We start from the raw sequence: 19,638 nt of genomic DNA on the forward strand, positions 1-19,638 counted from the left end.
TGAAATATGCCCATTGTATTAGATTCAGACAGAAAGCAGCAACACCATAAATGGACAAATTTTTGTTAGAGCTTAGATTTCTCAAAGTAACCCCCTTTTAACTCTTTTGACAACCTTACTTAACCATGGCATTTTCTCAAGCTGCTTCATCGGGTCATCACCTGGAATGGCTTGAAGGAGTGTTGGGCCTATGTTGGCTGCTTTGCCTTTACTGTCCAGTCCAACTCATTCTAAATCATGTCAATTGGTTTGGGGTTAGGTGATTGTGGTTGCCATGTTATTTAATGCAGTACTCTTTCCTTCACCCTCTCCTTCTTGGTCTTATAACCCTTATGTAGCCTGATGTTGTGTTTTGGGTCATTGTCCTATTGCAACACAAATGATGACCCACCAAGTTCAAAGCAGATGGAATGTCATTTAGTAGCAGAGTGCTGTCACAGTCATGCTGGGTAAGTGTGACTTGAGTTTGTAATAAATCACCAACAGTGCCATCAACAAAGCACTCCCACATCATTCCATCTTCCCTTCCATGCTTTCTGGTAGGCAGAAAAAATGTAGAAACCATCCAGTAACTACTTCTATGACTATCTCACAAAAACATGTTTGGTACCAAAAATTTCAAATTTAGACTCAACAGATCAGAGTACAGATTTGCACTGACCTAATGTTGCTTGTGCCAAACAATTCTTTTCTTCTCTGTGTTTCACAATAGTGGCTTCCTTGCAGTAATTCTATAGCACAGACCTGATTCTCACAGTCTTTTCTGGGCAGTTGATGTTGAGATGTGTATACTGCTCACTGGCTGTGCATCATTTATGCCATCTATTATCTGAGGGGATGTGATTTTGAGGTTTCTGAGGCTGATAACTCTTATGAACTTATCATCTGCAGCAAAAGTAATTATTGATCTTTCCTCAGACACTTCTCATGAGAGCCCTTTTCATCACAGCGTTTGATGGTTTTCATGCTGCACTTGGGAATATCTTCAAATTTTTTTTTAGCAATTTTCTGGATTTATCAACCCTCAAGCCTTAATGTAATGACAAGCTGTCATTTCTCTTTAGTTAGTTTGGTGGTTCTTGCCATATTCTGGGTTAGGGCAGTTGTGGTATAGAGCTCAGCACTTTATGGAACTGTGTACCAACACTTCCTCTGCAAAGCACACCTGATGGTTGCAAACAATTTCTGAATATTAGAAATTCTGCATATGTTCATTGACACTTGACAATGCATACTTGTTCATTGGACGCCATTCCAGGTGACTACCTGATGAAGTTGCTTGAGAAATGCCAATAGTCTATAAAGTTGTCATCAGAGTGAAAAGGGGGTACTTTGGTGCTTCTAAGGTTTAATGCATATTTTGGTTTGTATCACATTTTTTTTTACTTCTTATTTCCATATGTGTTCTCTTCTTGTTTTGCTGCCTTCAGGCTAAATCTACAATGTGCACATTCCAATAAGAACAAAGAAAACCATTGCATGAATCAATTGCTCCAAATTTTTGATAGGTACTGTGTATTTTTTGTTTATGGTTGCAAGTATCATACTGTATCTACTGTCAGCAAAAAGTTTTGAGACTAACACAGTTTTTGGTATTCACAAAATTTGCTACTTCAGTTTTTTTTTAGATCTTTCAGTCGGTTAATGAAGTACAGTGATCAGCATTTCAGAAGTTTTTAAACTTTTGTTGACAAATATATTAAGTTTATGCAAAGACTCAATATTTACAGTGTTGACCTTTATTTTTTAAGACTTCTGCAATGCGCCATTGCATGCTGGATATCAGCTTCTTGGCAAAGTCCTCACTGATGACAACTCATTCTTCCCTATTTCTGCGTTTTTGCGTTTTTGTTTGTCCACCCACTCTCTGAGGATTGACCATAAGTTTTCAATTGGATTGAGATCTGAAAAGTTTCCTGGCCATGGACCCAACATTTCAATGTTTTGTTCACCGAGGCACTTAGTTATCACTTTTACCTTGTGACATGGTCTCCTCCTTGCAGAAAAAAAGAATTGCTCATCACCAAATTGCTCTTGGATTGTTGGGAGAAGTTGCTCTTGGAGTATGTTTTGTTAGCATTATTTATACATGGCAATGTTCTTAGGTAAAATTGTCAGTGAGCCCACGCCCTTGGATGAAAAGAAACCCCCACACATGAATGGACTCAGGATACCTTACTGTTGGCATGAAACAGAACACATCATAGTGCTCATCTTTTCTTCTTCAGACAATCATTCTTCCAGATGTCCCAAATAATCTGAAGTGTATTTCATTAGAAAAAATTATTTTATCCCAGTACTCAATTGTCCAATAGCAAAATAAGTGAAAATGTTTTTTTATTACATTAATTTTCAAATATGAAGCAGCAAACTTTGTAAAAAACAAAATTTGTGTCATTCTATATGCCTGTATATTAAAACAGTAATATGGAAAATTCTAGTAATTCCATATATACAGTGAGATGTGAATCTCCAGCATGTAGTGAATACATCTTATGTATCTGCATAATTTTATTCTTAGATTTACTTTGCACACACAGCTCTGAAGTGCATAGAAAGTGCAAAGATGGACGGCACTGGTCGTGAAAAGGTGATTTTCGATGCTGTAGACACACCTGAAGGTCTTGCCATTGATGCCATCAACAGAAAACTTTACTGGACAGACAGAGGGTACATATATTTTATCAGTCAACATTAGTAATTGCAGTATCACTGCATGACTATTCTTGTACAGTGTGCCCCAATAGCTGAAATAATTAATCATTTAAAGAGTACATTCAGCCAAAAATTGTCATATCGCTCCAATGTAGCTCAAATATAATAAGTATGTAAAATAATTCTTTCTAAAGTGCAGCTGTTTTCCAGATCTAGCTATATTTAGCTCTTCACGGCCAGCTATGGTCCCCCAGTCTTCTACTTCTTACATCATCATGATTTTTCCTACCTCTTGGCTGTGTCACATATATTGCAATCATCTTTCCATTTCTTTCACATTCGAACAATATCCATATGTCCGGTTTTAGACATCCATCATTTAAAAAAAGGACAAATTGTTTTCTGTTAATAATTGCAATTGATCCATAATAAATGGATGCCATATGGATGGTGTTTGTATGACATATGCCTTTGTACTCTCCCATTTAGATTGTGCAAGTAAAATCTCAAAAATGCATGAGATTAGTGCATGCTGCAATATTTTACATGTGGACCACTGGTCCATGTGGAAAGACTCTTATCAGAACTACTCAATTGACTTACAATGGTCATTGTGCTGTCCATGCGCTATCCATTTTAATTATGGACGGCACATAGACACATGCAAGGAGTTTGCTGATCACTGATTGAGCACTCTCTGGGTTACATGGGGGATGTGGAATATCAGTGCCGGGGAAGCAATACTGCAGCAAGACATATCCTTTCAAAGCATTCGCTGCCTAATTGGGGGAAGCCGGCTGTCAAGCAGCATGATGCCTGTAGTCCCGCCATGTCAACAGGATGATAAACTGCTCCTCTGTTGATAGGGAGTAGCTGAATCTCTGGCAGGAGCGGTCAATGACCATCACCGGATACAACAGGCATGTTGTTGCCTCTGTTAGCAACTACATGCCTTTTTTTTTAAAAGTCCTGGATATCCCCTTTAATGGAACACATGTTGATTGTGTCACAGTTAATAGTGAGGTACCATATACCATAAGGGTCAGTATTGGGCCCTTGTCTTATTAATATCCTTATTAGTAACCTTTAAGAAGGCCTACGCAGTAAAGTTTCAAAATTTGCAAATGATACTAAGCTTTTTGATGTAATCACCACAGTTGAGGATAATTTAATATTATAGAAGAATTTAGGTAATCTGGAGGCATTGGTCAAAAATGGTAATTGCAGTTTAACATAGAGACATATAGGGTCATGTGCTTGGACTGAGGAAACAATGTACAATTACATACTAACTATAAAATCGCTAGGTAAAACTCACTGAAAAGACTTAAATGCACTGTTGCACTGGTAATGATCAGTGCTAGGCAGCTGCTGCCAGAGGCAAATAAAGTTATCGGATGCATTAAAAGAGGCATAGATGCTCATGATAAAAACATAGTTTTGCCTCTATATAAGTCACTTGTCTACACTTAGAATACCTTGTATAATTTGGGTTCTAGTGTGTAAGAAGGACATAGCTGAACTGGAATAGGCACAGAGAAGGGTAACCAAGGTTATAAAGGTAATGGATGGACTGCAATACAAGTTCTGAACAGGAAACCACCGGTTAAATCTGACATTGAGAAGGACTTGGGGATCCTAGTTAATGATAAACTTACCTGGAGCAACCAGTGCCAGGCAGCAGCTGCCAAGGCAAACAGGATCATGGGGTGCATTAAAAGAGGTCTGGATACACATGATGAGAGTATTATACTGCCTCTGTACAAATCTCTGGTTAGATTGCACATGGAGTACTGTGTACAGTTTTGGGCACCGGTGCTCAGAAAGGTTATAATGAAATGAGCGAGTACAAAGGAAGGCAGCCAGATTAATAAAGGGTATGGGGAGCTACAACACCCAAAGAGATTAGCAAAATTAGGATTATTTAGTCAAGAAAAAAGACGACTGAGGGGCGATCTAATAACCATGTATAAGTAAGTATATAAGGGGACAATATAAATATCTCTCCGAGGATCTGTTTATACCAAGGAAGGTGACGGTCACAAGGGGACATTCTCTGCGTCTGGAGGAGATAAGGTTTTTCCACCAACATAGAAGAGGATTCTTTACTGTTAGGGCAGTGAGAATCTGGAATTATAGACTTTGAGGTGATTATCTCAATGCACAAATATATGAATGGATAGTGTAGAGGTAATTCTAATGATCTTTTTACACCATGGCCTGCAATAATGGACATCTGAGACTATGGAACTCTTTGGCATAAAATGTTATAGTGTCGGATTCACTAAACAGGTTCAAGGAGGCCTAGACGCCATTCTAGATTAATATAATATTACGGTTTACTAGATTCACTGATGGGACATTGATGCAAGGGCCTAATCTAATTGCCGTATGGAGTCAGGAAGAAATTTTTCCCATAATATAGAGCAATTAGAATCTGCCTTATGGGGTTTTTGCCTTCCCCTGGATCAACATGTTAGGTCATAGGTTGCACTTGATGGACTTGTATCGTCTTTAAATCTTAAACAATGAAACTATGTACAAAATATTTTCCTCTAAATGAGCCCTGATTTGTACTTTTGTGACTCTTAACTTTGGAATAAATCTCCTTTTGATGGAATTACTCTTTAACTTCCCTTTGCCATGGTTTTGTATTAAAAAAATAGTAATTTATATATTATAAAAGGCTGTTTCCAAACCCATGACTTGCATTTTTATTTTTTTTACTTTAACAAGTAGAAGATCTTGCATAGAAACCAGTGATCTAACTGGAAGGCACAGGAAAATAATTGTGGAGGAAATTGTGCAACAGCCAATAGGAATTTGTGTTCATCCAAGTGCTGGGTAAGAAATTATTATTCATAATTGTGATAATACTAAATTAAAAAATAGAAACATATTTAATTTAAATTTGTATTATCATGTTATTAAATTGTGTTAATTAATAAGACTGCAAGAAAATAAGCATGTTTGCAATTGACTTGCTTTTTCTGTCTGCTGTCATTTTTCTGCATTCTTTTATCTTACATACAGTGCCCTGCAAAAGTATTTACCCCCTTAGCTTTTTAGTTATTTTGCTACTTTACAATCTGCATTTAAATATTTTTGTATTCTGATTTGTGTGTGATTTATCAGCACTAAATAGTCTAAGTTGGTGAAGTGAAGTGAGAAAAATATAGGAATAAATTCAATATATGGGAACAATTAACTGAAAAATGGCACGTGCATATGTATTCACTCCTTTTGCTATGAAGCACTTAAAATTTTTTGATGTAAGAAACTACCTTCATAAGTCAGTGAAATGCTTAGTGAAAGGAAGCCCACCTGTGTTCAATCTAAGTGTCACATGGGCTGTCAGTATATACACACCTTTTCTTAAAGGCAACAGGCTGCAACACCATTAAGCAAGAGGCACCACTAACCAAACAATGTCAAGAAGTTCAAGGAGATCTCCACACAAGTCAGGGACAAAATTGTTCAGAAGTTCAAGACAGGATTGAGTTTTTAAAAAAAAATATCCCAATCTCCTCCAGAGCACCATCAAATCCATTACCATCAAATGGAAAGAATATGATACCACAACAAACTTGCCAAGAGAGTGCTGCCCACAAAAACTCTCAGCCTGGGCAAAGAGGGCATTCTCCAAATGGCCATTTTTAGATCTCTCCACAGGTCAGGGCCGTATTTGCCACTAGGCACTTGAGGGCACGTGCCTAGGGCGGGGCGATGCGGGGGGGGGGTGGCACCTGAGCAGGTGTGTGTGTTTTTTTTTTTTATGAAGTCCGGTCTGGCCGGGGTCACCTTAAACACCCCCCCCCGCCTCCTTGGCTTGCCCCCTTGAGGACATCATGATACGGTATGATTGATTCATACTCACCTCACCTGCAGCTCCAGCGATGCCTGGTCTGCTCTCAGTGACTGCACGCCCTCGCCTCGTCCTGTGTGAGCGGTCACATGGTACCGCTCATTAAGTTCATGAATATGCATGCATATTCATGAACTTAATGTGCGGTACCACCTGACCGCGGCGCCGGCGCTCACACAGGACGAGGGTGCTGCCCTGCCGCTGGGAGTCGGGACAGAGGTGGAGCCGGGATTCCGTTCTGCGCGGTGTGAGGTGAGTATGATGATGACAGCCAGGGAGGACGGGGGAGCCGGGGAGGATGAAGCAGGACCGTGGATGGGGGGCGGCGGGGCAGCCGATGAGCCACGCAGTGGGGGGGGATTGTTTGATTACGAGTCTGAGCCGCACCCATGCATACAGAGGAAGGGGGAGATGAACCACGCATGGGGGGGATGGGAGATGAGCCAGCCACCCCCATGCATACAGGGAGGGAGGGAGGGGGATGAGCCACGCATACAGCTAGGGAGGGGGAGATGAGCCACGCATAGGGGGGGGATGGGAGATGAGCCTGAGCCACCCATGCATACAGGGAGGGAGGGGGAGATGAGCCACGCATAGGGGGGGATGGGAGATGAGCCTGAGCCACCCATGCATACAGGGAGGGAGGGGGAGATGAGCCACGCATAGGGGGGGATGGAAGATGAGCCTGAGCCACCCACACCAATGCATACAGGGAGGGGGAGATGAGCCACGCATACAGGATGGGAGGAAGGGGGGGTGGGCCATTATAAAGTATGGAGCATCATGTGTGGCCATTATACAGTATGGAGCATCATGTGTGGCCATTATACGGTATTGAACATCATGTGGGGGCAATATACAGTATGGAGCATCATGTGTGGCCATTATACAGTATGGAGCATCATGTGTGGCCATTATACAGTATGGAGCATCATGTGTGGCCATTATACAGTATGGAGCATCATGTGTGGCCATTATAAAGTATGGAGCATCATGTGTGACCATTATAAAGTATGGAGCATCATGTGGGGCCATTATACAGTATGGAGCATCATGTGTGGCCATTATACAGTATGGAGCATCATGTGTGGCCATTATAAAGTATGGAGCATCATGTGTGGCCATTATAAAGTATGGAGCATCATGTGTGGCCATTATACGGTATTGAACATCATGTGGGGGCATTATACAGTATGGAGCATCATTTGTGGCCATTATAAAGTATGGAGCATCATGTGTGGCCATTATACGGTATTGAACATCATGTGGGGGCATTATACAGTATGGAGCATCATGTGTGGCCATTATACAGTATGGAGCATCATGTGTGGCCATTATACAGTATGGAGCATCATGTGTGGCCATTATACAGTATGGAGCATCATGTGTGGCCATTATACAGTATGGAGCATCATGTGTGGCCATTATACAGTATGGAGCATCATGTGTGGCCATTATACAGTATGGAGCATCATGTGTGGCCATTATACTGTATGGAGCATCATGTGCGGCCATTATACAGTATTGAGCATCATGTGGGGCCATTATATAGTATGGAGCATCATGTGCGGTCATTATACAGTATGGAGCACTGTGTGGTCATTATACAGTATGGAGCATCATGTGTGGCCATTATAAAGTATGGAGCATCGTGTTTGGCCATTATACAGTATTGAGCATCATGTGGGGTCATTATACAGTATTGAACATCATGTGTGGCCATTATACAGTATGGAGCATCATGTGTGTGGCCATTATAAAGTATTGAGCCTCGTGTGTTGCCATTATACAGTATGGAGCATCATGTGTGTGGCCATTATAAAGTATTGAGCCTCGTGTGTTGCCATTATACAGTATTGAGCATCGTGTGGGGTCATTATACAGTATTGAACATTGTGTGGCCATTATACAGTATGGAGCATCATGTGTGGCCATTATACAGTATGAAGCATCATGTGGGGCCATTATATAGTATGGAGCACTGTGTGGTCATTATACAGTATGGAGCATCATGTGTGGCCATTATAAAGTATGGAGCATCGTGTTTGGCCATTATACAGTATTGAGCATCATGTGGGGTCATTATACAGTATTGAGCATCATGTAGGGCCATTATACAGTATGGAGCATCATGTGTGGCCATTATACAGTATTGAGCAAAATGTAGGGCCATTATACAGTATTGAGCATCATGTGTGGCCATTATACAGTATGGAGCATCATGTGTGGCCATTATACAGTATTGAGCATCATGTGTGGCCATTATACAGTATGGAGCATGATGTGTGGCCATTATACAGTATTGAGCATCATGTGTGGCCATTATACAGTATGGAGCACTGTGTGGCCATATTTTTTTTTGGTTATAATTATTGTATATGAAACAGTGTGATCAGCAGTGCTAAATGGGTGTGGTTGGGACTTGGATATGGGTGTGACTAGTTGTGAAATGGGTGTGGTCAGAGGCGTGGCCTAAAATTTTCCGCACCGCACTACGTGCGCCGCAACCTTTATACCTCTTTCCCTTGAAAAGTTGGGAGGTATGATACCGCATTTGCCAGATCACAGCAAGTGCTACAAATCCCATAGGGAATGAATGAGGCCGAACGCAGTGTTGCCGTAAGTGATCCGTTACACGGCAGATGCGAAAAAACTGCCGAATCTGCTGCAAAAGGCGACTTTCACAACAGCAATTCTTGCCAAAGTCACTGCCGATAGTGTCATACTCACCAATGGGGGAGGCAGCGCTAAAAGTGCCTAGGGCAGCAGAAACTCTAAATACGGCCCTGCCACAGGTGTTCTATGGGATTCATGTCTGGACTCATTGCTGGCCACCTTAGAAGTCTCCAGTGCTTTCTCTCAAACCATTTTCTAGTGCTTTTTGAAGTGTGCTTTGGGTCTTTGTCCTGCTGGAAGACCCATTATCTCTGAGGGAGACCCAGCTTTCTCACACTGGGCCCTACATTATGCTGCAAAATTTGTTGGTAGTCTTCAGACTTCATAATGCCATGCACACGGTCAAGCAGTCCAGTGCCAGAGGCAGCAAAGCAACCCCAAAACATCAGGGAAGCTCTGCCATGTTCGGCTGTAGGGGCCGTGTTCTTTTCTTTGAATGCCTCTTTTTTCTCCTGTAAACTCTATGTTGATGCCTTTGCCCAAAATGCTCTACGTTTGTCTCATCTAACCAGAGAACATTCTTCCAAAACGTTTTAGGCTTTTATCAGGTAAGTTTTGGCAAACTCCAGCCTGGCTTTTTTATGTCTCGAGGTAATAAGTGGGGTCTTCCTGGGTCTCCTACCATACAGCCCCTTTTCATTCAGATACTGACGGATAGTACGGGTTGACACTGTTGTACCCTCGGACTGCAGGGCAGCTTGAACTTGTTTGGATGTTAGTTGAGGTTCTTTATCCAACATCCGCACAATCTTGTGTTGAAATCTCTTGTAAATTTTTCTTTTCCGTCCACATCTAGGGAGGTTAGCCACAGAGCCATGGGCTTTAAACTTCTTGATGACACTGCGCACGGTAGACACAGGAACATTCAGGTCTTTGGAGATGGATTTGTAGCCTTGAGACTGCTCATGCTTCCTCACAATTTGGTTTCTCAAGTCCTCAGACAGTTCTTTGGTCTTCTTTCTTTTCTCCATGCTCAATGTGGTACACACAAGGACACAGGACAGAGGTTGAGTCAACTTTAATCCATGTCAACTGGCTGCAAGTGTGATTTAGTTATTGCCAACACCTGTTAGGTGCCACAGGTAAGTTACAGGTGCTGTTAATTACACAAATTAGAGAAGCATCACATGATTTTTCGAACAGTGCCAATACCTTTGTCCACCCACTTTTTTTATGTTTGGTGTGGAATTATATCCAATTTGGCTTTAGGACAATTCTTTTTGTGTTTTTTTCATTTTAGACAAATTAAATGAAGATAATAATACCAAATATTTGTGTTTGCAATCATTTGCAGGAAGAAAATTAGTATTATCTGACAGAATTGCAGGGGTGTCAATACTTTTGGCCATGACTGTATGTATGCATGTCCGGGATTGGCATCTGCACCGTCGCAGCTACAGCCACAAAATTTTGCACAGTCACACGTCTCGACTCCGAGAGCATCATAGGCTATGTTGTGAGGCAAAATGTTAACTCCGCGCGTTCCAATTCACCAAACAATTTTGCCCCTATCTACATAATGGGGAAAAAAGTGAAAGGAAAAGTGTTGGAGGCGTCGCAGCTACAGCCACAAAATTTTGCACAGTCACACGTCTGGACCCTGAGAGCATCATAGGCTATGTTGTGAGGTGAAAGTTTAACCCCGTGCTTTCCAATTCACCAAACAATTTTGCCCCTATCTACATAATGGGGAAAAAGTGAAAGTAAAAGTTTCGGAGGCAAATTGACAGCTGCCAGATGTGAACAAGGGGGACTTAAAGAGTGAGAGCGATGGCACCAAAGAGTATATACTGTACAGTTGCTAAGGTGGGATACTCACCACACACGGGGATATGAACACACCCACAAAATGCGCCACACACTACCACGTGCTTGAACACATATTACCCTCAGCACACATTTCACCACACATACACCAACCTCGCCACATAAAAGTCGAAACCCAAAAGTCGCCGCTCTAAACTCGCCATGCGCAAAACTCGCCACATGCAAAAACTAGGCTCACGCAAAACTCGCCACAAGTGCAAAACTGACCTCACGAAAAACTTGCACACGCGGAAAAATTGCCACATGCACAAAAGTTGCAACACATGCAAAAGTTGCCTCACACAAAACTTGCACATACTCAAAAGGCACCACACATAAAACTCACCACGCGCTAAACTCGCCATGCGCAAAACTTGCTGCACACAACTTGCTACACTAACCTGTCACATGCAACTCGACACACAAAAAGTTGCTACACGCATGTTGCCACACAAAACTCATCTCACAAAAGTTGCTACATGCATGTCGCCACATGCAACTCAACACACACAACTTGACACATGAAACTCGCCCTAAAACACACACAAGCCTGGTATTATCCTTCAAAAATAAAAATCTGATTAATAAGCAGACAAATTACAAGAGCAACAAATGTACCATATAGGAAATACGGCAGCTGTCAGTCACATGACCTGTCTATTATGTGTATGTGTGAGCTAATGTATACTGCCAGGGGGGAGGGCTTCCTCTTGGCTGGGGATTTATCAGGCTGCCAATTTAGCTTACAAATACTGAGGTAAAAATACTGACCAAATAACGTGTGAACGCTGTCTAATACAGGAGGAGATGACATACAGATATACAGTATACTATATACAGGGGAGATGACACACAGATATATACTATATACAGGAGATATGACACACAGCTATATACTATATACAGGAGGAGATGACACACAAGGGTATACTATATACAGGAAGGGATGACACACACATACTGTATATACTATATACAGGGGAGATGACACACAGGTATATACTATATACAGGAGGAGATGACATAAAGGTATATACTATATACAGGAGGATGTTGACACACATATATATACTATATACAGGGGAGATGACATACAGGTACTTACTATATACAGGGGAGATGACACACAGGTATATACTATATACAGGGGAGATGACAAACAGGTATATACTATATACAGGGGAGATGACACACTGGTATATACTATACACAGGGGAGAAGACATACAGGTACATACTATATACAGGGGAGATGACACAGTTTTATACTATATACAGGGGAGATGACACATAGGTATATACTATATACAGGGGAGATGACATAAAGGTATATACTATATACAGGAGGATGTTGACACACATATATATACTATATACAGGGGAGATGACATACAGGTACTTACTATATACAGGGGAGATGACACACAGGTATATACTATATACAGGGGAGATGACAAACAGGTATATACTATATACAGGGGAGATGACACACTGGTATATACTATACACAGGGGAGAAGACATACAGGTACATACTATATACAGGGGAGATGACACAGTTTTATACTATATACAGGGGAGATGACACATAGGTATATACTATATACAGGGGAGATGACACACAGGTATATACTATATACAGGAGGAGATGGCACACAGGTATATACTATATGCAGGAGGAGATGACATACAGGTACATACTATATACAGGAGGAGGTGACACACAGATATATACTATATACAGGAGGAGATGACACACAGGTATATACTATATACAGGGGAGATGACACACGTATATACTATATACAGGAGGAGATGACACACAGATATATACTATATACAGGAGCAGATGACACACAGGTATATACTATATACAGGAGGAGATGACACATAGGTATATACAATATACAGGAGGAGAAGACATACAGCAGGTATATACTATTTACAGGGGAGATGACATACAGGTATATACTATATATAAGGGAGATGACAAACATGTATATACTGAGGGGAAAATGAGAGGTGTGAGGTGAAAATGAGGGGTGTGAGGTGAAAATGAAAAAGTTACATAAATAGCAAGAAGCTAAAAAATGATAGTGTTGGCCCCCTTAAAAATAGTCTGGGTGAAATGGTGGATGAGGAAAAAGCCAATATGCTAAATGACTTTTTTTGATCAGTATTTACACAAGAAAATCCCATGGCAGACAAAATGACTAGTGATAAAAATTCCCAATTAAATGTCACCTGCTTAACCCAGCAGGAAGTGCGGCGGTGTCTAAAAATCACTAAAATTGACAAATCTCCGGGCCCGGATGGGATACACCCTCGAGCACTGCAGGAATTATGTACAGTCATTGATAGACCATTATTTTTAATCTTGAAAGACTCCATAATAACAGGGTCTGTACCACAGGACTGGCGTATAGCAAATGTGGTGCCAATATTCAAAAAGAGGACAAAAACTGAACTCGGAAATTATAGGCCAGTAAGCGTAACCTCTACTGTGGGTAAAATCCTGGAGGGCATTCTAAGGGATGCTATACTGGAGTATCTGAAGAGGAATAACCTCATGACCCAGTATCAGCACGGGTTTACTAGGGACCGTTCATGTCAGACTAATTTGATCAGTTTCTATGAAGAGGTAAGTTCCGGATTGGACCAAGGGAACCCAGTGGATGTAGTGTATATGGACTTTTCAAAAGCGTTTGATACCGTGCCGCACAAGAGGTTGGTACACAAAATGAGAATGCTTGGTCTGGGGGAAAATGTGTGTAAATGGGTTAGTAACTGGCTTAGTGATAGAAAGCAGAGGGTGGTTATAAATGGTATAGTCTCTAACTGGGTCGCTGTGACCAGTGGGGTACCGCAGGGGTCAGTATTGGGACCTGTTCTCTTCAACATATTCATTAATGATCTGGTAGAAGGTTTACACAGTAAAATATCGATATTTGCAGATGATACAAAACTATGTAAAGCAGTTAATACAAGAGAAGATAGTATTCTGCTACAGATGGATCTGGATAAGTTGGAAACTTGGGCTGAAAGGTGGCAGATGAGGTTTAACAATGATAAATGTAAGGTTATACACATGGGAAGAGGGAATCAATATCACCATTACACACTGAACGGGAAACCACTGGGTAAATCTGACAGGGAGAAGGACTTGGGGATCCTAGTTAATGATAAACTTACCTGGAGCAGCCAGTGCCAGGCAGCAGCTGCCAAGGCAAACAGGATCATGGGGTGCATTAAAAGATGTCTGGATACACATGATGAGAGCATTATACTGCCTCTGTACAAATCCCTAGTTAGACCGCACATGGAGTACTGTGTCCAGTTTTGGGCACCGGTGCTCAGGAAGGATATAATGGAACTAGAGAGAGTACAAAGGAGGGCAACAAAATTAATAAAGGGGATGGGAGAACTACAATACCCAGATAGATTAGCGAAATTAGGATTATTTAGTCTAGAAAAAAGACGACTGAGGGGCGATCTAATAACCATGTATAAGTATATAAGGGGACAATACAAATATCTCGCTGAGGATCTGTTTATACCAAGGAAGGTGACGGGCACAAGGGGGCATTCTTTGCGTCTGGAGGAGAGAAGGTTTTTCCACCAACATAGAAGAGGATTCTTTACTGTTAGGGCAGTGAGAATCTGGAATTGCTTGCCTGAGGAGGTGGTGATGGCGAACTCAGTCGAGGGGTTCAAGAGAGGCCTGGATGTCTTCCTGGAGCAGAACAATATTGTATCATACAATTATTAGGTTCTGTAGAAGGACGTAGATCTGGGGATTTATTATGATGGAATATAGGCTGAACTGGATGGACAAATGTCTTTTTTCGGCCTTACTAACTATGTTACTATGTATGTTACTATGTTACTATGATACGGTGCCACACAAAAGGTTGATACATAAAATGAGAATAATGGGGATAGGGGAAAATATGTGCAAGTGGGTTGAGAGCTGGCTCAGGGATAGGAAACAAAGGGTGGTTATTAATGGAGCACACTCGGACTGGGTAGCGGTTAGCAGTGGGGTACCACAGGGGTCAGTATTGGGCCCTCTTCTTTTTAACATATTTATTAATGACCTTGTAGGGGGCATTCAGAGTAGAATTTCAATATTTGCAGATGACACTAAACTCTGCAGGGTAATCAATACAGAGGAGGACAATTTTATATTACAGGATGATTTATGTAAACTAGAAGCTTGGGCTGATAAATGGCAAATGAGCTTTAATGGGGATAAATGTAAGGTCATGCACTTGGGTAGAAGTAATAAGATGTATAATTATGTGCTTAATTCTAAAACTCTGGGCAAAACCGTCAATGAAAAAGACCTGGGTGTATGGGTGGATGACAAACTCTTATTCAGTGGCCAGTGTCAGGCAGCTGCTACAAGGGCAGGTAAAATAATGGGATGCATTAAAAGAGGCATAGATGCTCATGAGGAGAATATAATTTTACCTCTATACAAGTCACTGGTTCGACCACGCTTGGAATGCTGTGCACAGTTCTGGTCTCCGGTGTATGGGAAAGACATAGCTGAGCTGGGGCGGGTGCAGAGAGGAGCGACCAAGGTTATTAGGGGACTGGGGGGTCTGCAATACCAAGATAGGTTATTACACTTGGGGCTGTTTAGTTTGGAAAAACGAAGACTAAGGGGTGATCTTATTTTAATGTATAAATATATGAGGGGACAGTACAAAGATCTTTCTGATGATCTTTTTAATCATAGACCTGAAACAGGGACAAGGGGGCATCCTCTGCGTTTGGAGAAAAAAAGGTTTAAGCATAATAACAGACGTGGATTCTTTACTGTAAGAGCAGTGAGACTATGGATCTCTCTGCCGTATAAGGTTGTAATAAGTGATTCATTACTTAAATTTAAGAGGGGACTGGATACCTTTCTGGAAAAGTATAATGTTACAGGGTATATATACTAGATTCCTTGATAGGGCGTTGATCCAGGGAACTAGTCTGATTGCCGTATGTGGAGTCGGGAAGGAATTTTTTTCCCCAATGTGGAGCTTACTCTTTGCCACATGGGTTTTTTTTGCCTTCCTCTGGATCAACATGTTAGGGCATGTTAGGTTAGGCTATGGGTTGAACTAGATGGACTTATAGTCTTCCTTCAACCTTAATGATTATGTAACTATGTAACTATGTGTGAGTGCAAAATGAGAGGAGTGAGGGAAAATAGTGGAGTGATCGGAAAATGACAGATGTGAGGTCGAAATGACAAGTGTTAGGGGGGAATGAGAGGAGTGAGGGGGAAATTAAGAGGAGTGAGGGGGAATATGAGAGGTGTAAGGGAGAAAATGAGATGTGCGGGGGAAAATGAGAGGCGTGATGGGAAAATAAGAGAAGTGAGGTGCAATAACTAACCACAGATATTTACTATGCTCAAGCAACGCCGGGCTCTTCAGCTAGTGTACTAATAAAAGTGTATAGTCAGGAGAAGCACTGACATAACATTAATGTGTTATAGTAGGATAGAGCTCCTGACCAGAATTGTCAAAGAGGAGGACTCACCCCTTTAACCACCAGAAAATAAGGTTTTTAGGTGCTCAAAAAAGAACTTGAGAATACCTCTTTAATATAATTTTTTTTTCATATTTTGTTTGGGGTGTTTAATGAATACAATGCAGAGCATGAACTGCCATTCAGCTGGTGACACAGGCAGAACTAAGTTGTAAAGCTGAGTTTTATATTAAAAACCTTGAAAAGCTAATAGCCTCCCTACACAATTTGCACAGATAATAAAAATATGTAATGGTGGAGGGCAGAAAATTCTCATTCTCGGTAAGGTTAAGTATCAGGGAATGCAACCAAAATTTCTATTTCAGTAGTTGAAGTTCATTTTCTGTCTTAGTGCTTAATCTGTCTTTATGTATATTACATGCAAAGAGAAATCCAAGACTTTTCGGCTTTTAGGTCTTGCAACATAAACAAACACGAGACCACACAGCTAGTAATCTTAGTAAAACAAAACAAGTAAAACAATCCAGTAAAACCAAAAGAAGAGTTGATGCATAGAGTAGACTTTTGGCAAAGGGAGTGAAGGAGTTGCGGTGGGGAAGGCCAAGAAAGGAAAAGAAAAAGTGGGACAAGAATATGAGAAAGAGTGCATGCAGGCCATACACAATGAGTTCCAAATATAGCTGAATTTTTACTTCTTACCTAGTCCTTGCTGGACTAACCAAATACTGAACCACAGGGTGCTAGTAAGTGGATAGGAGATGTCACAGAATTGTAGCATGAATGGAGTAGAATATTAAGGGCTCATACCCATATGTATGAAAAAAATGTTCCAATATCAGGACCAAAAAAATGGATGAGTTTCATGCGAGTACAATCCGATTTTTTTTTACACCTAGCATCCAATTTACATCCGAATGCAGTGCAATTGCTACCCGATTGCAATGCGATATTAATATGAGCTTTTACATAGAGTAAATCTCATTTACACATCGTTTTCAAAGGAAATATTCTTCAATATATAGATATAGATAAAAAGCTGGCAATTCATCTGCTGCGTACAGTAAAATCACAGTGTGAGAGGTTAGAATAGAATAGACAGAATGAATATAAACACGTATAATAGACAGATAGATAGATGTCAGTGACACACACACACACACACACACACACACACACACACACACACACATATATATATATATATATATATATATATATATATACAGTTGTGCTCAAAAGTTTACATACTCAGGCAGAATTTTTGTTTTCTTGGCTTTTTTTCAGAGAATATGAACGATAACACCAAAACTTTTTCTCCACTCATGCTTAGTGGGGTTGGGTGAAGCCATTTATTGTGAAACTACTGTGTTTTCTCTTTTTAAATCATGACAACCCAAAACATCCAAATGACCCTGATCAGAAGTTCACATACCCCATTTCTTAATACCATGTATTGTCCTCTCTAACATCAATGACAGCTTGAAGTCTTTTGTGGTAGTTGGGGATGAGGTTCTTTATTTTCTCAGATGGTAAAGCTGCCCACTCTTCTTGGAAAAAGCCCCCATTTCCTGTAAATTCCTGGGCTGTCTAGCATTAACTGCACACTTGAGATCTCCCCAGAGTGGCTCAACGATATTGAGATCAGGAGACTGAGATAGCCACTCCAGAACCATCACTTTGCTCTGCTTTAGCCAATGACAGGTCGACTTGGCCTTGTGTTTTGGATCGTTGTCATAATGGAACGTTCAAGTATGTCCCATACGCATCTTCTGGGCTGATGATTGCAAATTTGCCTCCAGTATTTGCTGATAATGTGCTGCCACGTATAATAGACAGATAGATAGATGTCAGTGACACACACACACACACACACACACACACACACACACACACACACACATATATATACAGTTGTGCTCAAAAGTTTACATACTCAGGCAGAATTTTTGTTTTCTTGGCTTTTTTTCAGAGAATATGAACGATAATACCAAAACTTTTTCTCCACTCATGCTTAGTGGGGTTGGGTGAAGCCATTTATTGTGAAACTACTGTGTTTTCTCTTTTTAAATCATGACAACCCAAAACATCCAAATGACCCTGATCAGAAGTTCACATACCCCATTTCTTAATACCATGTATTGTCCTCTCTAACATCAATGACAGCTTGAAGTCTTTTGTGGTAGTTGTGGATGAGGTTCTTTATTTTCTCAGATGGTAAAGCTGCCCACTCTTCTTTGAAAAAGCCCCCATTTCCTGTAAATTCCTGGGCTGTCTAGCATTAACTGCACACTTGAGATTTCCCCAGAGTGGCTCAACGATATTGAGATCAGGAGACTGAGATAGCCACTCCAGAACCATCACTTTGCTCTGCTTTAGCCAATGACAGGTCGACTTGGCCTTGTGTTTTGGATCGTTGTCATAATGGAACGTTCAAGTGTGTCCCATACGCATCTTCTGGGCTGATGATTGCAAATTTGCCTCCAGTATTTGCTGATAATGTGCTGCCTTCATCTTTCCTTCATCTTCAACCAAGTTTCCTGTGCCTTTGTAGCTCAAACATGCCCAAAACATCAGTGATCCACCTCCATGCCTTACAGTAAGAATGGTGTTCCTTTTATCATAGGCCTTGTTGACTTGTCTCCAAATGTAATGTTTATGGTTGTGAGGCTTGTCTCTGTGCTGTTTTGCGTATTGTAGGCGAGATACTTTGTGGCATTTGTGCAGTAATGGCTTTCTTCTGGTGACTCGACCATGCAGCCCATTTTTCTTCAAGTGCCTCCTTATTGTGCATCTTGAAACAGCCATGCCGCTAGTTTTCAGAGAGTCCTGTATTTCAGATGATTCTATTTGTGGGTTTTCTTTGCATCCTGAACAATTTTCCTGGCTTTTGTGGGTGACATTTTTGTTGGTCTACCTGACCGTGGTTTTGTTTTTACAGAGCCCCTGATTTTCCATTTGTTAATCACAGTTTGAACGCTGCTGACTGGCATTTTTGTATCCCTTTCCTGTTTTATACAGTTCAACTACCCTTTTCCATAGATCCGTTGACAATTCTTTTGCTTTCCCCATGACTCACAATCCAGAAACTTCAGTGGCTGGATGAAAGATGCAAGAGTCCATCTGGATCCCAGAAACTCACTCAACTTTT

The 19,638-nt window shown here is 41.0% G+C and overlaps 1 protein-coding gene across 5 annotated transcripts in view; it reads left to right on the forward strand.

Moving 5' to 3' along the window:
• EGF (epidermal growth factor) overlaps positions 1–19,638 on the forward strand; it is a 249,875-nt gene that overhangs the window by 123,120 nt on the left and 107,117 nt on the right. For 3 of the 5 annotated variants that reach the window (XM_069743849.1, XM_069743851.1, XM_069743853.1), the window contains 2 exons: positions 2,522–2,670; positions 5,392–5,499. In XM_069743849.1, coding sequence (XP_069599950.1) covers positions 2,522–2,670; positions 5,392–5,499 — 257 coding nt within the window. The remainder of the gene's footprint in view (positions 1–2,521; positions 2,671–5,391; positions 5,500–19,638) is intronic. The other 2 variants (XM_069743852.1, XM_069743850.1) reach the window with 1 other exon arrangement.

The sequence above is a fragment of the Ranitomeya imitator genome, chromosome 1 (genome assembly GCF_032444005.1).
Source record: "Ranitomeya imitator isolate aRanImi1 chromosome 1, aRanImi1.pri, whole genome shotgun sequence".
NCBI lineage: Eukaryota > Metazoa > Chordata > Amphibia > Anura > Dendrobatidae > Ranitomeya > Ranitomeya imitator.